The following is an 18,376-nucleotide window of genomic DNA, read 5'->3' on the forward strand; positions in this document are numbered from 1 at the left end:
TATTAGGAAATGAATCTGAGTACAAATTCTTCTTCTTATTAAAATTTAACGATATTCCCTAAAGGTTTAAATAATTATAAGTATCTACGGTTTCAAGTGATTATTTTTATTGGAAACATTTTTAATTATTTTGTAAAATTGGCGCCCTAATAAATATTCACCATTCCTTACGTCACTAATGCGTACCCAACCTTGGGAACCCATGTCATGTCCCTTGAGCCTGTAAATACAACGGATCACTCACATTATATATATCATTGTTTGGCGGTAGAATATCTGATAGGAACATTATCTTGATTAACAATATAAACGTATCGATCATCTTGAAATTGTGTAAACCTTAGCAGCTGTACAGAAAAGTCCATAGGGTGAGGGTAGGTAGGTAGTTATTATCCGTGAGCGAATTTGGGCAGATGAAAACGTCATTACGAGCAGACTAGCAGACTATATATGTATGTATTTAATTTCATCTAATGCGATATAATATTATCAATAAAACCCAAGGTTAGTCAGGTTAGTTTATCAAGTGTCTATGTTTATTTTGATTGACTCAATATGATTTTAAGGTTTTCGACAACAATAACGCTCCATGTAACCTTGGCTCTTAGGAATTTAAGATTATATTCTTTATATATAAAGTCAAACTACTATAGCTTAACTTGTCTTAAGAAGGTTATGGTATGATTTCATAGGTTTGTCTTGTTTGTGTTATAGTTTACTAGCTGAACCTGCGGCTTTACGTGCACGGAATTTATTAAACATTACCTATGGCACAAATAACGTCACCCCTGCCATTGTACGATCTCTTGAGCTGAATTTAAAAAAAAGTCCTAGTCCTTTAACGGGACTCAAACTATATCGACACCAAATTTTATCAAATACGGTTCAGTGGTTTAAGTGTGAGGAGGTAAAAGACATTACTTTTACATTTATATTATTAGTTTAATTTTCTAATGTACGTACGAGTACGCCAGCATAAGGCCAAACTCTAAAATTGAATTTACAATTCTTATACATTGTTTCAATTTTAATTGTAAGCTCGTGTATCTAAACAACTTTTTAAAATTTGATCTAGCACACTATTACGTAAACTTGAAGGCGTGACCTTGAATATCCCCACCCCGCAACATATTCGCATCCTCCCATATTAGAACAATACAAAAAACCGCCGCGTTTTCTGTCAGTGTGTCTGTATATATTATATTTATTCTGTATTTATTTATCATTTTTACAATTTAGCTTACTTCTTATAGATACAAGATATATAATTATTAGGTATGTGCCGAATATAACTTTGGCCGACCAGTCTGCCGACTAATCAATAATAAAGTATAAAGTGTTCATTAAAGTGTTTAAGAGAATGAAAACTGAATCATGTCGAAAATAAAGTCTCGCGTTTGTTTTTTTATCACCAATTGGATCATGCAAAGTCTAAACAGTAAACAGTTATATATGATAATTTATCTAAAATTCATTTAATTGTAATAATAATAATATTTTTATTAAAATAATGTAATACTTCCTATATATATTTTATAAATAAATATATATAATAAAATAAGTCAGTTAGTCGGTACTTTTTGCCAAGTAGTCGCCGACTACGAATGCGGCCGGATAGTCGGCCTTACCGACTATTCGCCGACTATTCGGAACATTTTTAAGAATTATGCAAGAACGTAGATATGCTATTGTCAATGATTAATAAATATGTTCTATTTTTAAATACGTTTACGAAATTAACCAAACTTATATCAGAGATTTTATGGAGCTCCATAACTGTAAGTGAAATTATCGGATATCCGAAATAAAAATCTATCAGAAAAAGTAACCGAAGCCGACAAAAAAAAATATTTTAAGTTTATTTTTGCATGTTATTATACCAAAAATAGTTTTTCAGCCTTTTTGTTTTTTCTATGATTAATGTTAATAAAAAATAATATCCTATATCTATATATTAGATTAAACTTTGTACCTTGAAATATACTCATTTGGAATTTCTAAATAATATAATATCCGTAACGGAAACCATCCGAACCAAGCCGGAATAATTTTGTGCCCATAACCGTATCTGAAACCGGTAAAATATTATTCACATATCACAGATCCGAATTTATATATTTGTCGTCGATTATGAATAATTATTAACTTAGATGATTTTGTTGTATCCGTGGGGGGTGAACGCCGTGACATAATGAGTCACGTGATCGGAATTATTTGAAGGGACAACTGTCACATTTCGAATTCTTTCGAGAACGATGAGATCGGAAGCTAAATTTTATTATAGAGAGCGATACAGTTCGGGCCTACCAAACGGGACCGTTGGTTCACGCAACTCGGATAGTTACAATATACCTACTTTATAATTTGTGATTGCTGATTACCTACATAAAGTACAAGAATTGTCATAATGAATGTCATTGTATCGTTGTGGTTAATTGCCTGAGACCTACGCCATGAACCCTGTACCAGAAGTTCCTACCGATGACGGGCGTGCCGCTGATCTATCGCAGCCGCCGTCATATTCATAACATCTATACAATTTAGCTTACTTGCGTTATGTAATATATAACCGTAACGGCTAGTTAATTTAAATGTAAACATCACACGAATAACTATAGATATTATCGTGAAAAATATTCTATGTATAAATATAGGTACATAAACGAAATATAAATTAATGATTCATCTAGAGTTCTCCGAAACCAAAGTTCTGATTCACTTGAACGTACGCGACGCGGCGTAGTCTCTCACTAATTAAGTATTTTTGTAAATTTCAACTTCACAGCTAGTCTCAGTCGAAGGGGTTAGGTTAAGGGGGGATTTTTTACTCGTACGAAATGTACAACTAGAATTAAAAATGTCTGCAAGTTCACTCTATATTAATAGTAGTTAGTGATAAGGAACTCTTAATATAACTGGTTTCTACTTTTTTATATACGGAACATAAAATTGCCGAATCTTTTCCTTCGACGCGTGAAGAGTCATACATTATAAATAGTATTATAATACACACACGCTCATACGTGTTAGTGTGTGTACAGGTATAGCTATAGTATTTCTGTTGCAGACGACAGGATAAACAACTTATTTATTTACTGGATGCCGAGACAATATGTTTAAGCAAACTATATTTAGTGTAAAACTGACCACAATTTTTATTATTTTAGGTGAGTACTTCGTAGTTTATACCTGTTAAATTATAAATATATATTCCGTATAATTTATTTTATTGAGTTATCATAATATAATTGAAAATATACTGGACATCTCCAATCGATTCTCGTGTTGTGACTCCTATAATAAGATTTGGCAGATATTTTTAACTTTTAAATATTGATAAATAAGTCTTACACATTATTATTTTTCAATAAAGTTAAACAAGGTTAACTATATTAACCTTGTTAAATTTATTTATAACCTCAATGTACTTTAATTAATAGAAGAGTAACTACAGACGGACTGTCTTACCGGTTCGTCTTTTTAGAATTTACATCTCTATATTTCATTTAGTGCTTTAAATGTCTTTAAATAATAATATTTCGAGTTTTGTAATAAATATTTCAATTATTATTATGCGTAATTGATTACCAAGATGGCTCAGTGGTTATAAAAACCTAACCGACATCAGATTTATATTAATTTGTGTTTATATAAATGCGTATTGTGTAAAATTCAGTAAATAGTTTCTAATTTAAAAAAATATATTTTTTTTTAATTAAATTTTTAATTGTTCCTAGTTTTCCCATTTTGTGCTCTCAGTCAATCACAAGGTGCTTCCCGAGAAGATGTTAATGTAAGTACGAATATCAGTCATATAAATGACTACATGAAACCGTGACTTTTTCCGTGTCTAATTTCTAAGCCACATAGCACACAGACTTTCATCTCAAAATGTCCTTTCTTGGGATTTAAACTTTCTCCATACTGTATAAAATTTAAATCGGTTCAGTGGCTTTGTCGTGAAATCGTAACAAACGTCAGACAGTGTTACTTTTGTGTTTATCATATAAGTATGGCAACGGTGTCCAATCTCAGATGAACTAACTATGTAGGATTAAATTAAATACTTTTATTTTAAATGTACTGATAATATAATTTATTTTTTCTATATTTATTCATTAGTTTTAGTTATTGATTCATGTTATTAAAATTATTATCACCAAATATTTTTACATAGAAACATGCTTTTTATCGGTCCAATCTTGGGTCTGAACCCAGGTCCGCGTGACAAGCCACAAGTATCAATGAATAAGTTGAGGGTACGATACGTAAGTATCTCGATCTGGTCTCCACATGTGGAGTCCACTGCATAAATGGTGAATATAATTATTTGCCATAAAATTGAACCAGCAAAACCTTCAACCATGTTCAATTAATAAAATCAAAGCCTTAACAGGAAAAGTGTTTACGGCGTCAGCCTTGTCTAAAACTACTACATAAATCATTATCGTAATGAATTCAAATTCCAGCTTTAAAATCACATTATTAAAGTACAATTTTATTTGCAGGCATACTTTACTTAAGTAGTTTGTCCGATGTTTTATATTTCTTGAGTATTTAGAATCAATAATACGGACTTGTTTATAATTTTATTACATTTAGTTTCATTCTCTATGGTGATTAAAATAAAGTACAATTATTTATTGACGTTAAATGTCCTTTACACACTGGTTATAATATTATTGTACAAAAAAAAACAACGTTTTTTTTTTAAAATAGAGTGTCTTGATTGGTTTATAGGTTCTGTATCTATTTAATAATGACTAACTAACAAACAAGGCAACAATAAGTAATCAGAAGAAGAAAACACTCAATTTAGAATACAATTCGACAGCTACAGAACAACTGTCGGGTCGCCTTCAGCGAACGATATTTGAAAATAAAACTTGATCCCGGGGAGTATAGCTTTTATTTTATCGTACTCTGCTGCTCATATCATAATATTTACATCATATATAATTACATAATAACATTAGTGACGGTCAAAACATACCATATAATGAACGCAAAAAGTACTATCGATGCTACTCAAAGTAAATTTTCGTTTCACTACTCATAAAAAGTTTCAACATTAATAAACTGATAAATTTTTCTCGGTTATATAGCCGAGAGCAGAGCCGAGGTTTCGGAAAATTAATCAGCCGAGAGGGTGAAAGTGGAGATAAAAGTTTGTATGGAAGTTCATAATTTTTAAGCTAGACACACTGAAATCGGAGTTTAGGCAATTGTTTATGAATAAACCATTGAAGTTACAGTGTTTACCGATGGGATATGACATCGGGTACACGACCGGTCTGAAATAAAATCAAACGCACGTATTTAGCTTATTCAGTTGTAGTTAAGCCGATGCATGTTTTCTCGTGAAATTGTTTTATCATTATGTATGTAGTATGTTTTAACATACCTGTGTGTATGAGGCTTATGTATATATAGTAGATACTCACGATTGATAGACTATCGAAATAAAACAGCTGTTTATATGTAATGACTTTATATTCATTTTATTCTTATTCCCTTGTTGATTTTTAACTTTTAGTATTTCTTGATAAACACACAATATTGTAAAATGTACTAACTGTACTAAAAAAAATTAGTATGTATGTATTTATTTATGTATGTTTTGGAAGAAAACTGTTGTATATACATATATAAAGTTCTTGTTTTTCTGCAGAGTGTGAACCTGGTGATCCCTAATACAGGCATTCTCATTCTTAACTCAGATAGCTTTATCATTCTTTATTTTATTTTTTTCTTTCTTTCGTATGGAAGAAAACCGAAAGTAAAATGACAAACTCGTAGTAGGGGTAATGATGTTGAAAAACTATATCGTACAATCGTTATCCACTGCTCGATAACCTCTCATCTAAACGATAAACTTTCGAGCAGAATAGAAGCGAAATAAAAATATAATTAAATAAAGTTTGATCATCAATAATGCTAAGTTGCCATAATTGAATGTGAACTCAAAGTTTCGTATCCGTGTCACAAGTCAATTATTTCCCCTGTTCTCACAAAATCAGGTCACGCATATCATAAGTGTATATTATCATTAGAATAATTTAAGCTTTTTATAGCTATTAAAATGCGGTAAAATAGGTGCTTTAGATTAAAATGACAGCCGTGTTAATTTGTTATAACACTCAGTTAATATTATAAATGCAAAATTCGCCCTGTCTCTGTGTTACACTTTTACGACTAAATCACTAAGCTAAATTTGATGAAATTTTCTACGAAGCAAGCTTGAAATCCAAGGATGTAGAATTTATTATTGTACTTTTTGATATCTAAAACTACATCCGATAACTGAGTGAGAAATTACATTCTATGTATACGTGAGTGTAAAAAATGATGACAAGCAAAACGTCCGTAACAAGTGATACATCCTTCCTATGCGAACGCTGGGCGCGGAATGCTATTGACGGTTTTTTTATGTCTGTATGTAGTCGTGCTATTATCCCTACTAGCCTTTACATCGTCACCGGGCGTTGGGGCGAGTACTAGACTCAGCGTTGAAGTTTGAGCCCTTTCGGGCTGGAGATGGTGTCTCCTATGAGATCGCACCTCGGCTCAGAACGTAGTCGGTGGGGTGGGACACCATTGACGGTGTTGTTTTCCAACATTGATAATTTACTACCGACCCGCTTCGTGCAATTCTTATACTAAATATACTACAGAACGTTTTGCAACTTTCACCGTTTTTAAGTCATTAGCCAATACAAACCACTGTGTCCTTGCGTTTTAAGTCTGTAGTATCTTCGAAAATATTTATTTAAATTACATGCTGTAAAGAGCCATATCGATAAATGTTAATGCACAATATATTTAAGGTACTTAATTGGATAAGGATTAATGCTGTATTGCTTAAAATCGCTTTGAAAACAAGCCATTATTTCTCGTAAAAAGTAAAGTATAAAAAATTGTTATTGTAGGTTATCCCTAAGAGATAGACATATACCATTGCGAACGTTTGTGAAGGCCTTTATAAGGTATACAATACTGTACATGTAACATCACATCAGAAACTTTATTTCTGTTCAGAAATAACTTACGGCTCATTTTATGGATACAGAAAGCGTTTAAATCTAAAACTTCATTGTACTATTTCTGAAAACGTGAATTATTAATAAATCATTTATGAAATATCTGATATTCATTTAGGATTAAATAGTTTAATACGCGATTAAACTTTATTGTAAAAACGATGTTGTATTTTTATATTTTTTAGAGATCGAGACCAATGTTCGATGGCGCAGAAGTCGCAGACATAATCGATTATAAGTTTGACCTAGAAGATCAATGTGAATATGAGGAAAAAGATATAAAACGGGATTTTAATGCCTCTAATCGTCGCGTCAGCGAAGTCAGTGAGTAATCAACCTTTGAGTTACAGTTAAACGGTATATTTAAACATTATCATTGATAACAACAAAACATTTAATTAAGATTTACTATCAGGAGAATCCAATAATTCGTAACCAACGAAAGCTGTCTTTCGTTGGTTACGAATTATTGAATTCTCAATAAAAATAAGACCAAGATCGTCTTCGTCAGCGGCTAGCAAATACGGATCCCGATGTTCTAGACTTAAATTCCCAGAATTCCTACATAGTCAAGAATTGTTCAATTTTACTGATAGTAAATCTTCTATAGATGTTTTGCAGTCGGCGTTATTTACGATCGTGTGCCTCGAAAAGCGTCAATTATTTCTGATCGTGTGGAATGTTCAAATCATCGGATTACGTGAATTCGGAAATAGATACTGCATATTTATTTGCATACACACACGTGCATAATATTATTTCCCGTGCAATTGAATAGTCTCTATAGAGACACGTGTTTAAATTAATCTTTTAAAAAAAATTAGTAGTACGAGATTGCTCGCGTTTTAGTGTTTGGTTGTGAAGTGTTAGATATCAAAAGCCTTTTATCAAACGTGCTTTCTTGGAGTTCAAGCTTGCTTCATACAAAATTTCATCAAATTCGGTTCAGATTTGGCTGTAAAATACTAACAGACAGAGTTACTTTCGTATTTTTATATTATTATAGATATTATCGTATTCATCCAAATCGAAATCCGAAACCAAATTTTGTATAATAAAGCTAAACGCCACTCACAGAGACATTTAATACATTAAACATTAACAGCCTGTAAATTTTCCACTGCTGGGCTAGACCTCTCCCTTTGTCTTGTGAGACATTCAATATTTAATTTAAATTATGTCGCACCTGAAATCAATCGGGAGAGAATTATCGTTAAAATCGAAAAGACATGGCGGGTTTTAAAGTATTTAATAATGTTATAATGCATCTCTGGGATTCAAGTACTTAGATTGAATGTTCTGTATGAGCTCTATGAAGTAAATTATACACGGAATATCACAAATATATTTTATCTACTCGTATTATGAAGGAAATTGATATTTCTGTATAATTGGTAAACTTCAACATCATTTGACCGACGACCACAAAACTTACGACATATATCTATTTTTTTATATATAGTTTACTGAGTCCCTCTAATAGATGCGACTAATTTTCCTTATGTATCTGCAAACTAATTATATAACTTGGAATAACTTAATTACAAATTACTTTCGTTTCAGAATGCCTTGAATATGTCTGGGAATCTTTACAGTCCGAACTTATAATAGAACGGAATGAATTTTGCAGTAAGTGAATGACATTGAATTTAACCGAACTGGATCGAACATTTAAAAGAATAAAGCCAAGCGACAGTCTCAGAGACATTTAAATAACGGTTATTTGAACGGTAAACGCCTATATATACGTTCATAGAAATATTTAGTTATAATTTTTTCCCATGTTTTTACCCTCATGTAAACACGCTCTTTAGTGTAAATTTTACATTGTATTTAATATGAGATAATTAATCCGATATCAGCTAACAAACTTAAAACATTCTTTATTAAAAAGGATTAATTTGATTATAAAATTAGTTGCGGTTTAATATTCGTGTATGGAATAGGCTTTATATATTACTTGTAATTTGATATATGATTAAAATTCATCAATAGGCAGAGTTATTTGAGGAATCTAATTAATAATAGGTACATAAATAATACGAATAATGCCCCAGGAAGAATGTATTATCTTGGATAATTTGTTGTAAGTATAGCCTAAATACAAGCTGCTAAGAATAAATAATTTTGATACTTGAGATTGAAACGACTTAATACATGAGGAGTACTAAAGAAAACATTGATGTAGGTGATGTAAGCAGAGCCGTTACTGTTATAGCATAGAAACTGTTGCTATCAAATATTAGTTGCGGATTGATATCAAATCAAATAAAAAAATATATAAATCAGTATTACGGACCTATGCAGAATCATACATAAGCAGCCTGTAAATTTTCCATTGCCGGGCTAAGGCCTCCTCGCCCTTTGAGGAGAAGGTATGGAGCATATTCCGCCACGCTGCTCCAATGCGTGTTGGTGGAATACATATGTGGCAGTATTTCGTTGAAATTAGACACATGCAGGTTTCCTCACGATGTTTTCCTTCAAAGCCGAGCACGAGATGAATTATAAACACAAATTAAGCACATGAAAATTCAGTGGTGCTTGCCTGGGTTTGAACCCGAAATCATCGGTTAAGATGCACGCGTTCTAACCACTGGGCTATCTTGGCAGTATTATGGAGTAGTATACTACTCCATAATACTGATTTATCGACTGTAATATTTATCAGTCCGCAACAAATATTTAAAAGCAACAGTTGTCCTGCTATAACCGTAATAGCACCACAGCTCAACTACTAATCATGCAGTAAGCAATTATGATTTTAAAAACTGACAAGGTTTTCACTACAAATATCGTCAAACAGAAATATTTAGTATTGTTGGTATACACCTTCGAATTGAACAAAGAATGAAACAAGGTATTTAATGGTACGAGGATATAACTGTCTAGCTCCCAAACTTGGTGACGGATTTGCGATTCGGAATGCTCAATATTTCTGACATGGTTAATGTCTGTGGTAAAAATAGTAACTACTGAGTTTATTGTCGGTTCTTCTCGGTAGAATATGCGTTCCGAAGCGGGCAGCTTCACTGAATTTTAGTTTGCAAAATGATGATTCAAAAGTGCTTGTAAAAGCCTACTTGAATAAATTATATTTTGATTTTGAATGTTTGCCTTACAAATTTTATCCAAACTAACATTGTTTGAATCAACTTTACATAATAGTAAGAGTATGCTTTAATTTCAAAGTGAAATATATTGTAACACAACATACTCGTACTTCTCTATGGACAATGAGTACAATGAAACAGTCAAATCAGTTGTGTCAGTGAAAATGCAATTTTTCAACATTCAAAACACAAAGTTATATAAGTTAATCTTTACATAGTATAAAACAAAGTCGCTTTTTCTGTCCCTATGTCCCTTTGTATGCTTAAATCTTTAAAACTACGCAACGGATTTTTTAAATAGATAGAGTGATTCAAGAGGAAGGTTTTTGTATATAATACATAGACAATATAGTTAAGTAACACTGATAATTTTAAAAGTTTCTAATGTGATGTCGTAAATTTATACATTTTTTCGCTTACATTGTAAACGCTGGCTGAACCCTACGAGATAGATCAAAATAATGCACTTCAGTATTGTACACCTTAAAACGGTCTTCAAAAAAGTCCGCGATGATATATGTCTATCTCTTAGGGATTACCCACATTGCACCCGTGCCAATTATTATTATTCCAATACAATCATGTATTGGAATAATTTTCTTTTTATTAATGTATTTTTTACAAATTATTTGAATTAATGAACCGGCATAGTTATAAGCTCTTTCGATTCAACATATTTCAACAGTTCGATCAATTTCAAGTTATAAATGTTTTTAAAATTACAAATGGAGTTTGTTAATATAATAACTTTTAAGTCGATTCATATATTTTGAATCATATCAGTTGAACTTGATTAGCACTTATTTAAAATAATTGAATACAGTTGAAGAGATCATTGCGGGAGGCCGACCAGCTTTTTATGGAGAATTTCCTCACATGGTAAATGAAATATGGATTTCTCTAACGAGTTTTATTTAATTATTTCAATTTCTTCTAAGACGTAATATTATCATCCTCCTGCCCTCATACCAATTTTACTTGGGGTCGGCGCAGCATGTCCTCTTCTTCCATACTTCTCAGTCGGACGTCATCTCACAAGTAACATTCTTTCTACCCATATCGTCTTTCACACAATCCATGTATCATTTCTTTGGTCGTAGGGGACGACCTCTATAGCCATCCACATCCATTCTCAAAACCTTTCTCACAACATGGTCCTCATTCCTGCGCCTAACATGCCCATACCAACAGCCGGTTTCCAGATAGCTTCTCGGTTACCGGTGCCACTTTCAAACTTCCTCTCATGTACTCATTCCTTACTCTATTCATTCACGTAACACCATACATTCCTCTCAGCATTCTCATCTCCGCCACATGCAATTGTCTTTCAGTCACTCCTTTTGTAACCCGACACTCTTCTAAGACGTAATAAAAATATATATTTATAGGGTGCGTTAGGGTGGAGATCAGCCCTCAATAGCAGTGAATGGATTTATAAATGCGGGGCTACCCTTATCAGTGAGAAATTCATGGTGACATCTGCCCACTGTTTGTACGCCCCGCGGAGTGATTTGTCAATTGCGAGCCGCACACCCGAGATCGTGAAAATTGGTGACAAATTTCTCATCAATGTAAGTCATATATTTTTAATTATTCTAGGGTAAATAATAATACATTAATTTTATATAATAATACAATAATTCAACGCACGAGATGAATTATTTATCAAAACAATTTAAGCAAATGGAAAAATTAGAGGTGCCTCCTGGATTTGAACCCGCAATCATCGGTTTCGGGGGATGTTCTAACCACTAGGCCATCTCGGCTCTCAAATTTGAGTTCATTATTATATCATATCATATCATATGTCACATACTCGACAATAAAAAAGTGTCTACGAATACAGTTTCAAAAATTATCATAAGAAGAAAGAGAGGCATACAATAACAGATTTTGTTCATAATATCTAAACTTTCATCAAGTAATTTACGTGCACGATAAAACAAAAATGTTCTCTAACATTATTTTCAGATTTGCCTGTTAATACAAGAAACATTGGAAGTTAACCTCAAAAATGACTTGACTGTAGTTTAGAGCACGTAAAATATATATTATTTAAAAGAAATTTAGATTCAATTGTGAACAACTCTATATGAAAATATTTGGAATACTTATTGGAAAAACTAAATATTTTGAAACGATTTTTTTTTTCAATATTATACAGAGCACGAAAAACATATATTGAATATTAAAAAATATATTTAAATGTTATTCTTTTTCAGAGAGAACCATGGGGCAACGAAAAATATCGCTATACGGACTTTAACAAATTAATTGTAGACATAAAAAAATTTAGAGGACATGTGAGTAAAAAAACGAGGCATAATCAAATATTAACAACGTTAATAACAATTAAATTAAAATGAAAAAAAAAAAAAACATTTTATTAAAAATTCCGTGTGAGTTAAAACAAAAAAATAAAAGTTTAAATAATATGAAACCATATACAATCGAATGAGACAGAGATAAAGAGAAAGAGAGAGAAGGTCGCCTGGACATAACGCTTTTTCTTTTCTTGACGATATCTGCCAGTTCATTCTATTGTAAGCCGAGTGAAAAGAACTTCGTTCCAAAAAAAGAGCGTCTACTCTAAATACTTTTCAAATATACAAATTACGCGTTCCAATCTATAATTTCTTGCTGAAAATTTCCGGCTGTTATTCTCAACGGAGTGTCAACTCTGGTCTATATATTAAAGCTTACAAGTGCTATAGGTACGAGTATACTCTAATAATCCGATAGAACGGCAGTCTAACACGATCTGAGGTGCAGGTCATCATGCTATTCTAAACAATACCAAATTTGATACCCGTATCAAATTTAGTATTTGGGTAACAGCCCGCCGTTACCTGTACCTAGAAGTTGAACCCAAGACCTATAGATCTATCAGCTTTATCAGCTTGTCAATCAAAAACAATATATTCTTTTTTCAAGTTGGTTCATAAAAGTACTTCTGAATCGTCATATTACAGCGTTGAATTAAATGTAAACCTTCCACCGTTTCGGAAAGTAAATTCTACCGAGAAGAGACTTCAAAACACTCAGTAGTCCCTTTTTACACAATTTTAATTACAGTTTATTTTATTGAGTTTAATTAAATTTAAACTAGGAAATGAAATTTTTACTTGGAAATGTACAAATACTAAGTCTAGTTTAGTCTGTTTTTATCATTGCTTTTTTGATATGAGATTTAAATTTTTGAATAGTGCGAAGTTAAAATCAATTTATTTTTAAATTAATGGGTACATACTAATCATTTATGTTCTTATATTCAAATTACAGATTATCACCAAAGAACAAGGGCCAAAACACGTTCCGATTTTGAGAATTATAAAACACGATCTGTACAAAGCTCCAAAGCGTTACTATGACATTGCTATCATTGAATTAGCAGAGTATGTCAGCATCGGTCCGCTGATACGTCCAGCATGTCTATGGAGCAGTTCTGATACAAGCCCTTTAAATAAACTTAGTATAACTGGTTGGGGAGTAACTGATCCTGGTAAGATTTACACGTAAGGTTTTATTACTAACGTTGGTATTTCTTTCATGGTATTCTTGATCAATTAGCAGCCCGTAAATGTCCCACTGCTGGGATAAAGGCCTCCTCTCCCTTTGAGGAGAAGGTTTGGAGCATATTCCACCACGCTGCTCCAATGCGGGTTGGCGGAATACACATGTGGCAGAATTTCGTTGAAATTAGACACATGCAGGTTTCCTCACGATGTTTTCCTTCACCGCCGAGCACGAGATGAATTATAAACGCAAATTAAGCACATGAAATTTCAGTGGTGCCTGCCTGGGTTTGAACCCGAAATCATCGGTTAAGATGCACGCGTTCTAACCACTGGGCCATCTCGGCTCAATCTCAATAAAAAATCTAAAATATAAAATATCTCAATCTTGATCAATGTATTACTAATAATTTTGATATATATGTATTGTATCCGGTCAATATTCGCCATGACAACTAGACTAGCTCAATCTGCGACTTTAGCCGCGCGTAATTTTATACAACTACTTAGAACCTCAATGAGTGCGTGTCCTGTCCCAAGACTCAAACTTCATGTGAATTGGTTCATCAGTTTAAGCGTGAAGAGGTCACAGACAGAGTTACCTTCGCATTTATAATATTAGTATAGATACTCGTAGATTGAACAATTAATTTTATTTGGTAACTAACACATTTAATTTATCATAAATAGGAAACAATCAGTTTTTATATCTATTTACGTATCGATAAATATAGATTTTTTTTCTATACTGTATGGCTCAACAAAATGATATCGCGCAAAAGGTGGATTTAACGTAAAAGCAATCTCTTAAAGCTCGTAACTGACTGACGTGCTTGAAAGAGTTATTGTTAGTAATTAATTAAAACTACAATATACCACTACAACTTCACATACATACATAAGATTAAAACAATATTTAAATTGATCGCCAGATACTTTATTAAGTAACAATAAAAAAAAATACCAAAGTCAAATAATTGTAAACTATTCAAAATATATTATATATATATATATATATGTATAAAGGTTAACTGCAGTACTATATTCACTAGTACGATAAATTATATAAGAACTCCTAACTTTTTTATGTAACTTCATTCCTTTTTACTTTTAAAGGGACGTAACAGACGGTCATAGTGGAGGAAGGTCGGCTGTCAGATGGTACTAATTTACCGAGAGGGTTTAATGCTAATGTTTCTGTGCCTTTTTGACACAAATAAAAGCTAAAAAAGTATATGATAATGTTGCTTATTACTAAAATGTCAGATGTTAAATGTTGTGAGCCTCGTTTTCAAGATAGGCAGACTCACCAGGTGATAAGCGGTCATCATCGCCCATAGACATTGGTGCTATGGGCGATTGTGATATTGTAAGTTTATGACTGCACCGCCTACCCGATGATTTTAAAAAAATCTTTCTCTGATTGAGATGGCTAATAAGTCCGCCCGTTGTACAACACATAAAATAATTGGTCATATTTTTGTTTTGAGCATAATTTCTATTTTTGTTTTATTTTTTTGTGCTTAATCCTAAGATTTCTGTATTTTTGTTTGTGGTGTACAATAAAGTATATTTACAATAACAATATTGCTGCTTGGCGGTAGAATAATTATATGATTAGGACCTAGTAGCTCCACCAAGTATACTCACTTTGTATATCAATCATGAAAATACACTAACATGTCACACACATACTGAAAAGTTATAATTATTTATTATACTTGCTGCATCTCACATGCTGACCTACCGAACCGTAACTATTTTACCGTAAGGCACTAGGTTGACTTTCTAAGGTTAAGGGATCTGATTGGATGTAGAAAGCGGAGACAATCAGTTTTTGTACAGCTTGTGAGCGGCATGTGGTCAGCAGTGTGCTGCGATTGGTTGAATAAAATTATAGATCTCTTACAGTATCCCGACAAACATCAACGGAATTACAAGTTGCAGAAGTAGATCTTATTGATGATAAAACATGCGATGAAATTTTAAAACCTAAACGTAACAGACTCTGGATGGGTCTTGCTGATCATCAGATATGCGCAGGACACCTTCCTGGTGGTATCGATACTTGCCAGGTGAGTTATGGTTACAGTATTATACATTTTATGGCATCGGCAGGCGGACTTGCAAACGCTCACTATATGGTAAGTGGTCACCACTTTTCACTTGTCATAGACGTTACATACGTACATTATTAATTTTTAACAATTTCTTACAAAACCAATGTGCAACCAAACTTGGGAACTGAAATATTACGTCCTCTGTATCTGTAGTTACACTATCTCATCCACTATGTAATATATATATATACTCGTATTACATTTTGCTAAGTTTACTTTAGTACCATCGATCAAATGTGCAAATACATCATCTCTTGAGGCGAGAGTTTGGTACTTAATCCATCTGTTACCATATTGATTTGTGACTAGACGTGCGGTAGATTTTCATCCGATATATATGAACTTCCCCAAGATTTCCGTCCGAATTCTCTTTTACCGTCAAAATGCAAATTCATTGATGCTATTTTTTTATTTAAAGCTGCATTATTTTTTTTCAAATGCACGTGCTATAGACACTGAGCTATCTCTAGATCATTCGGTTTTTTTTATGTTTCAAGTATCTTCACAGATAATTATCGCATCAAATATTTGTTAGAATAATTTAATAAATTGTCATTGGTAATTAAATATTTTATAAATAAAAAAAAAACAATTGATAAATTTTACCGTCTAATTTCTTTAGGGTGACTCAGGTGGTCCATTGCAAGCCAAAATAAATCTCACGCAAAAATGGCCCATGTACTACTTAGTTGGAGTGACGTCTTTTGGCGTCGGCTGTGCACGTGCCAATACACCGAGTGTATATGTCAGGATTTCGAATTTAATCGACTGGATTGAGAGTATCGTCTGGCCAAATGTTCAATAAAATTCTTTGATGAATACAATTTTTAAGATAAATAAATGTATCTTGATTAAATATTAATTACTTATTACACTATTTTTGCATATTTTTTCTCATTTTGTTTTTTTATTTTTATTTTGTTCTTTTTATTTTAACTCAACAACAAATATAAAGCTAATAATAAGTCTTATAAATGTAAGCTTTGATTGGGAAGTCACCGGCCTCTAATATATAAGGTTTCCTTGTTTAGGGATACAAAGCCTCTTTAATATATGTAACCAATAAACACGTTATTATTATTAGAAAATAATATTTTTATACTGATTTTAGTGCTCTCGTCATTGAAAATAAACCGATCTAATGTAAAAAAACCTAGTGTTATTTTATCATTAACATTTCGTAACTAAGGTTAGGTTACAACCTCAACAATCTCTTACGAAAACACTTAGTAAAAGACGTTTATAGCTTAAATACAAAATGCCTTTGATAGTCGTTAATAGACCTTAATGGTACTGAGATAGAGTAAATTATTATTTTAAAAGTTCTTGCAAGACTATTACAGTTAAGAACTAAAGCGTCCTTCGCACTATTAAACACCTCGTTGGAAATTTCTTCCATATCAACGAAAATACGTATTCAAGAATATACGTCATATGTACATAATATTTAAAACATAGAAGAAATGGTTAATAAGGAACTTTAACCTGATGAATGTAAAATAATCACTAAATATCATTGTCATTAATTTTAATCAAAGAGAACAAGTTTTATCATCACATATAGGAATTTAAGTTTTAAAAAAATACTTACCAGCTGTATCGGAAGTGGTGGTGGACCAGCAGCAGGTTCTCTTGAAGAACCTTTGAATTGCTCCACTTAGACGCAGCGCGTAGGAACCATACACTAGCGGATTCATGCAGGAGTTGGAAACAGCCATCGCAAAGAGCAGATCTTGGACTTGAGGTGACACGCGTGATGCTGAATCTCTGTCTACCATGTACCTAAAAATAGTATTAATAATAAGAATAGATTTTATTTCAGGTAAATAATCAAACCCAAACTTAGAAATGTACATACACGAGAAAGAAAATAAAATTTAAACAAATGTTCCCGCATCGACGCTACACCAAAATTTTAATAAAAGGATTACTTAGATCAACTATAAACGTCAAAATAAAACGAGTACTACGTCTCAATCTTTGCCCGAATACAATCATCCTTGCTCTATGAATGACAAAGAAGCCAGGGACTCTCTCAGCAGCAAAGATTTTAGCAGTCTTCAGCACTGCAGAAATGCGACTGCTTTATTAGAAAGCGATAATTATATCTATTAAGATGTGATATGATAATGAAACGTTTTTATAATTTTCTAATGTACTAAAGCGAAATGATTGTTGAAGGAATTAAAAATTATACAAAATCGACAAATATGATTTCGGGTACAAACCCTGGCAAGCACCACTGAATTTTCATGTGCTTAATTTGTATTTATAATTCATCTCGTGCTCTGCGGCGAAGGAAAACATCCTGAGGAAACCTGCATGTGTCTAATTTCAACGAAATTCTGGCACATGTGTATTCCACCAACCAGCATTGGAGCAGCGTGGTGGAAGATGCTGCAAACCTTCTCTTCAAAGGGAGAGGAGGCCTTAGCGCAACAGTGTTATGTAATGTTATGTTATTATTGTAATAATTAATTTACACAATCGAGTAGAGAGGGAGAAAGTATGGCAGCATATGAGAGCGTCATGCCGTTTGCCGTCACGGCGTACGAGTTCATTTAAATTTAACCTTTTACACCCAAGAT

General features: G+C 32.6%; 2 protein-coding genes across 2 annotated transcripts in view; one reads left to right on the forward strand and one right to left on the reverse strand.

The window, feature by feature from the left end:
- The window catches only part of LOC125067789 (adipokinetic hormone/corazonin-related peptide receptor variant I-like), a 111,041-nt gene that overhangs the window by 18,943 nt on the left and 73,722 nt on the right, over positions 1-18,376 (reverse strand). Inside the window, exon 6 of the mRNA XM_047676555.1 lies at positions 17,380-17,570. Coding sequence (XP_047532511.1) covers positions 17,380-17,570 — 191 coding nt within the window. The remainder of the gene's footprint in view (positions 1-17,379; positions 17,571-18,376) is intronic.
- LOC125067788 (serine protease snake-like) lies at positions 3,046-16,913 on the forward strand. The gene is made up of 10 exons (XM_047676554.1): positions 3,046-3,167; positions 3,738-3,793; positions 7,226-7,364; positions 8,604-8,669; positions 10,977-11,032; positions 11,542-11,724; positions 12,376-12,456; positions 13,436-13,655; positions 15,580-15,743; positions 16,411-16,913. Exons 1-10 carry the CDS (start codon positions 3,113-3,115, stop codon positions 16,591-16,593), a joined length of 1,203 nt encoding a protein of 400 aa, XP_047532510.1. The 5' UTR covers positions 3,046-3,112; the 3' UTR covers positions 16,594-16,913.

This window comes from Vanessa atalanta, chromosome 12, assembly GCF_905147765.1.
Source record: "Vanessa atalanta chromosome 12, ilVanAtal1.2, whole genome shotgun sequence".
NCBI classification, from domain to species: Eukaryota; Metazoa; Arthropoda; class Insecta; order Lepidoptera; family Nymphalidae; genus Vanessa; species Vanessa atalanta.

Coding starts and splice junctions, on each gene's coding strand:
- LOC125067788 (XM_047676554.1), top strand. CDS start 3,113: ATGTTTAAGCAAACTATATTTAGTGTAAAACTGACCACAATTTTTATT. Junction 8,670..10,976: donor AGAACGGAATGAATTTTGCA/GTAAGTGAATGA, acceptor AATTGAATACAG/TTGAAGAGATCATTGCGGGA. Junction 12,457..13,435: donor TAAAAAAATTTAGAGGACAT/GTGAGTAAAAAA, acceptor TTCAAATTACAG/ATTATCACCAAAGAACAAGG.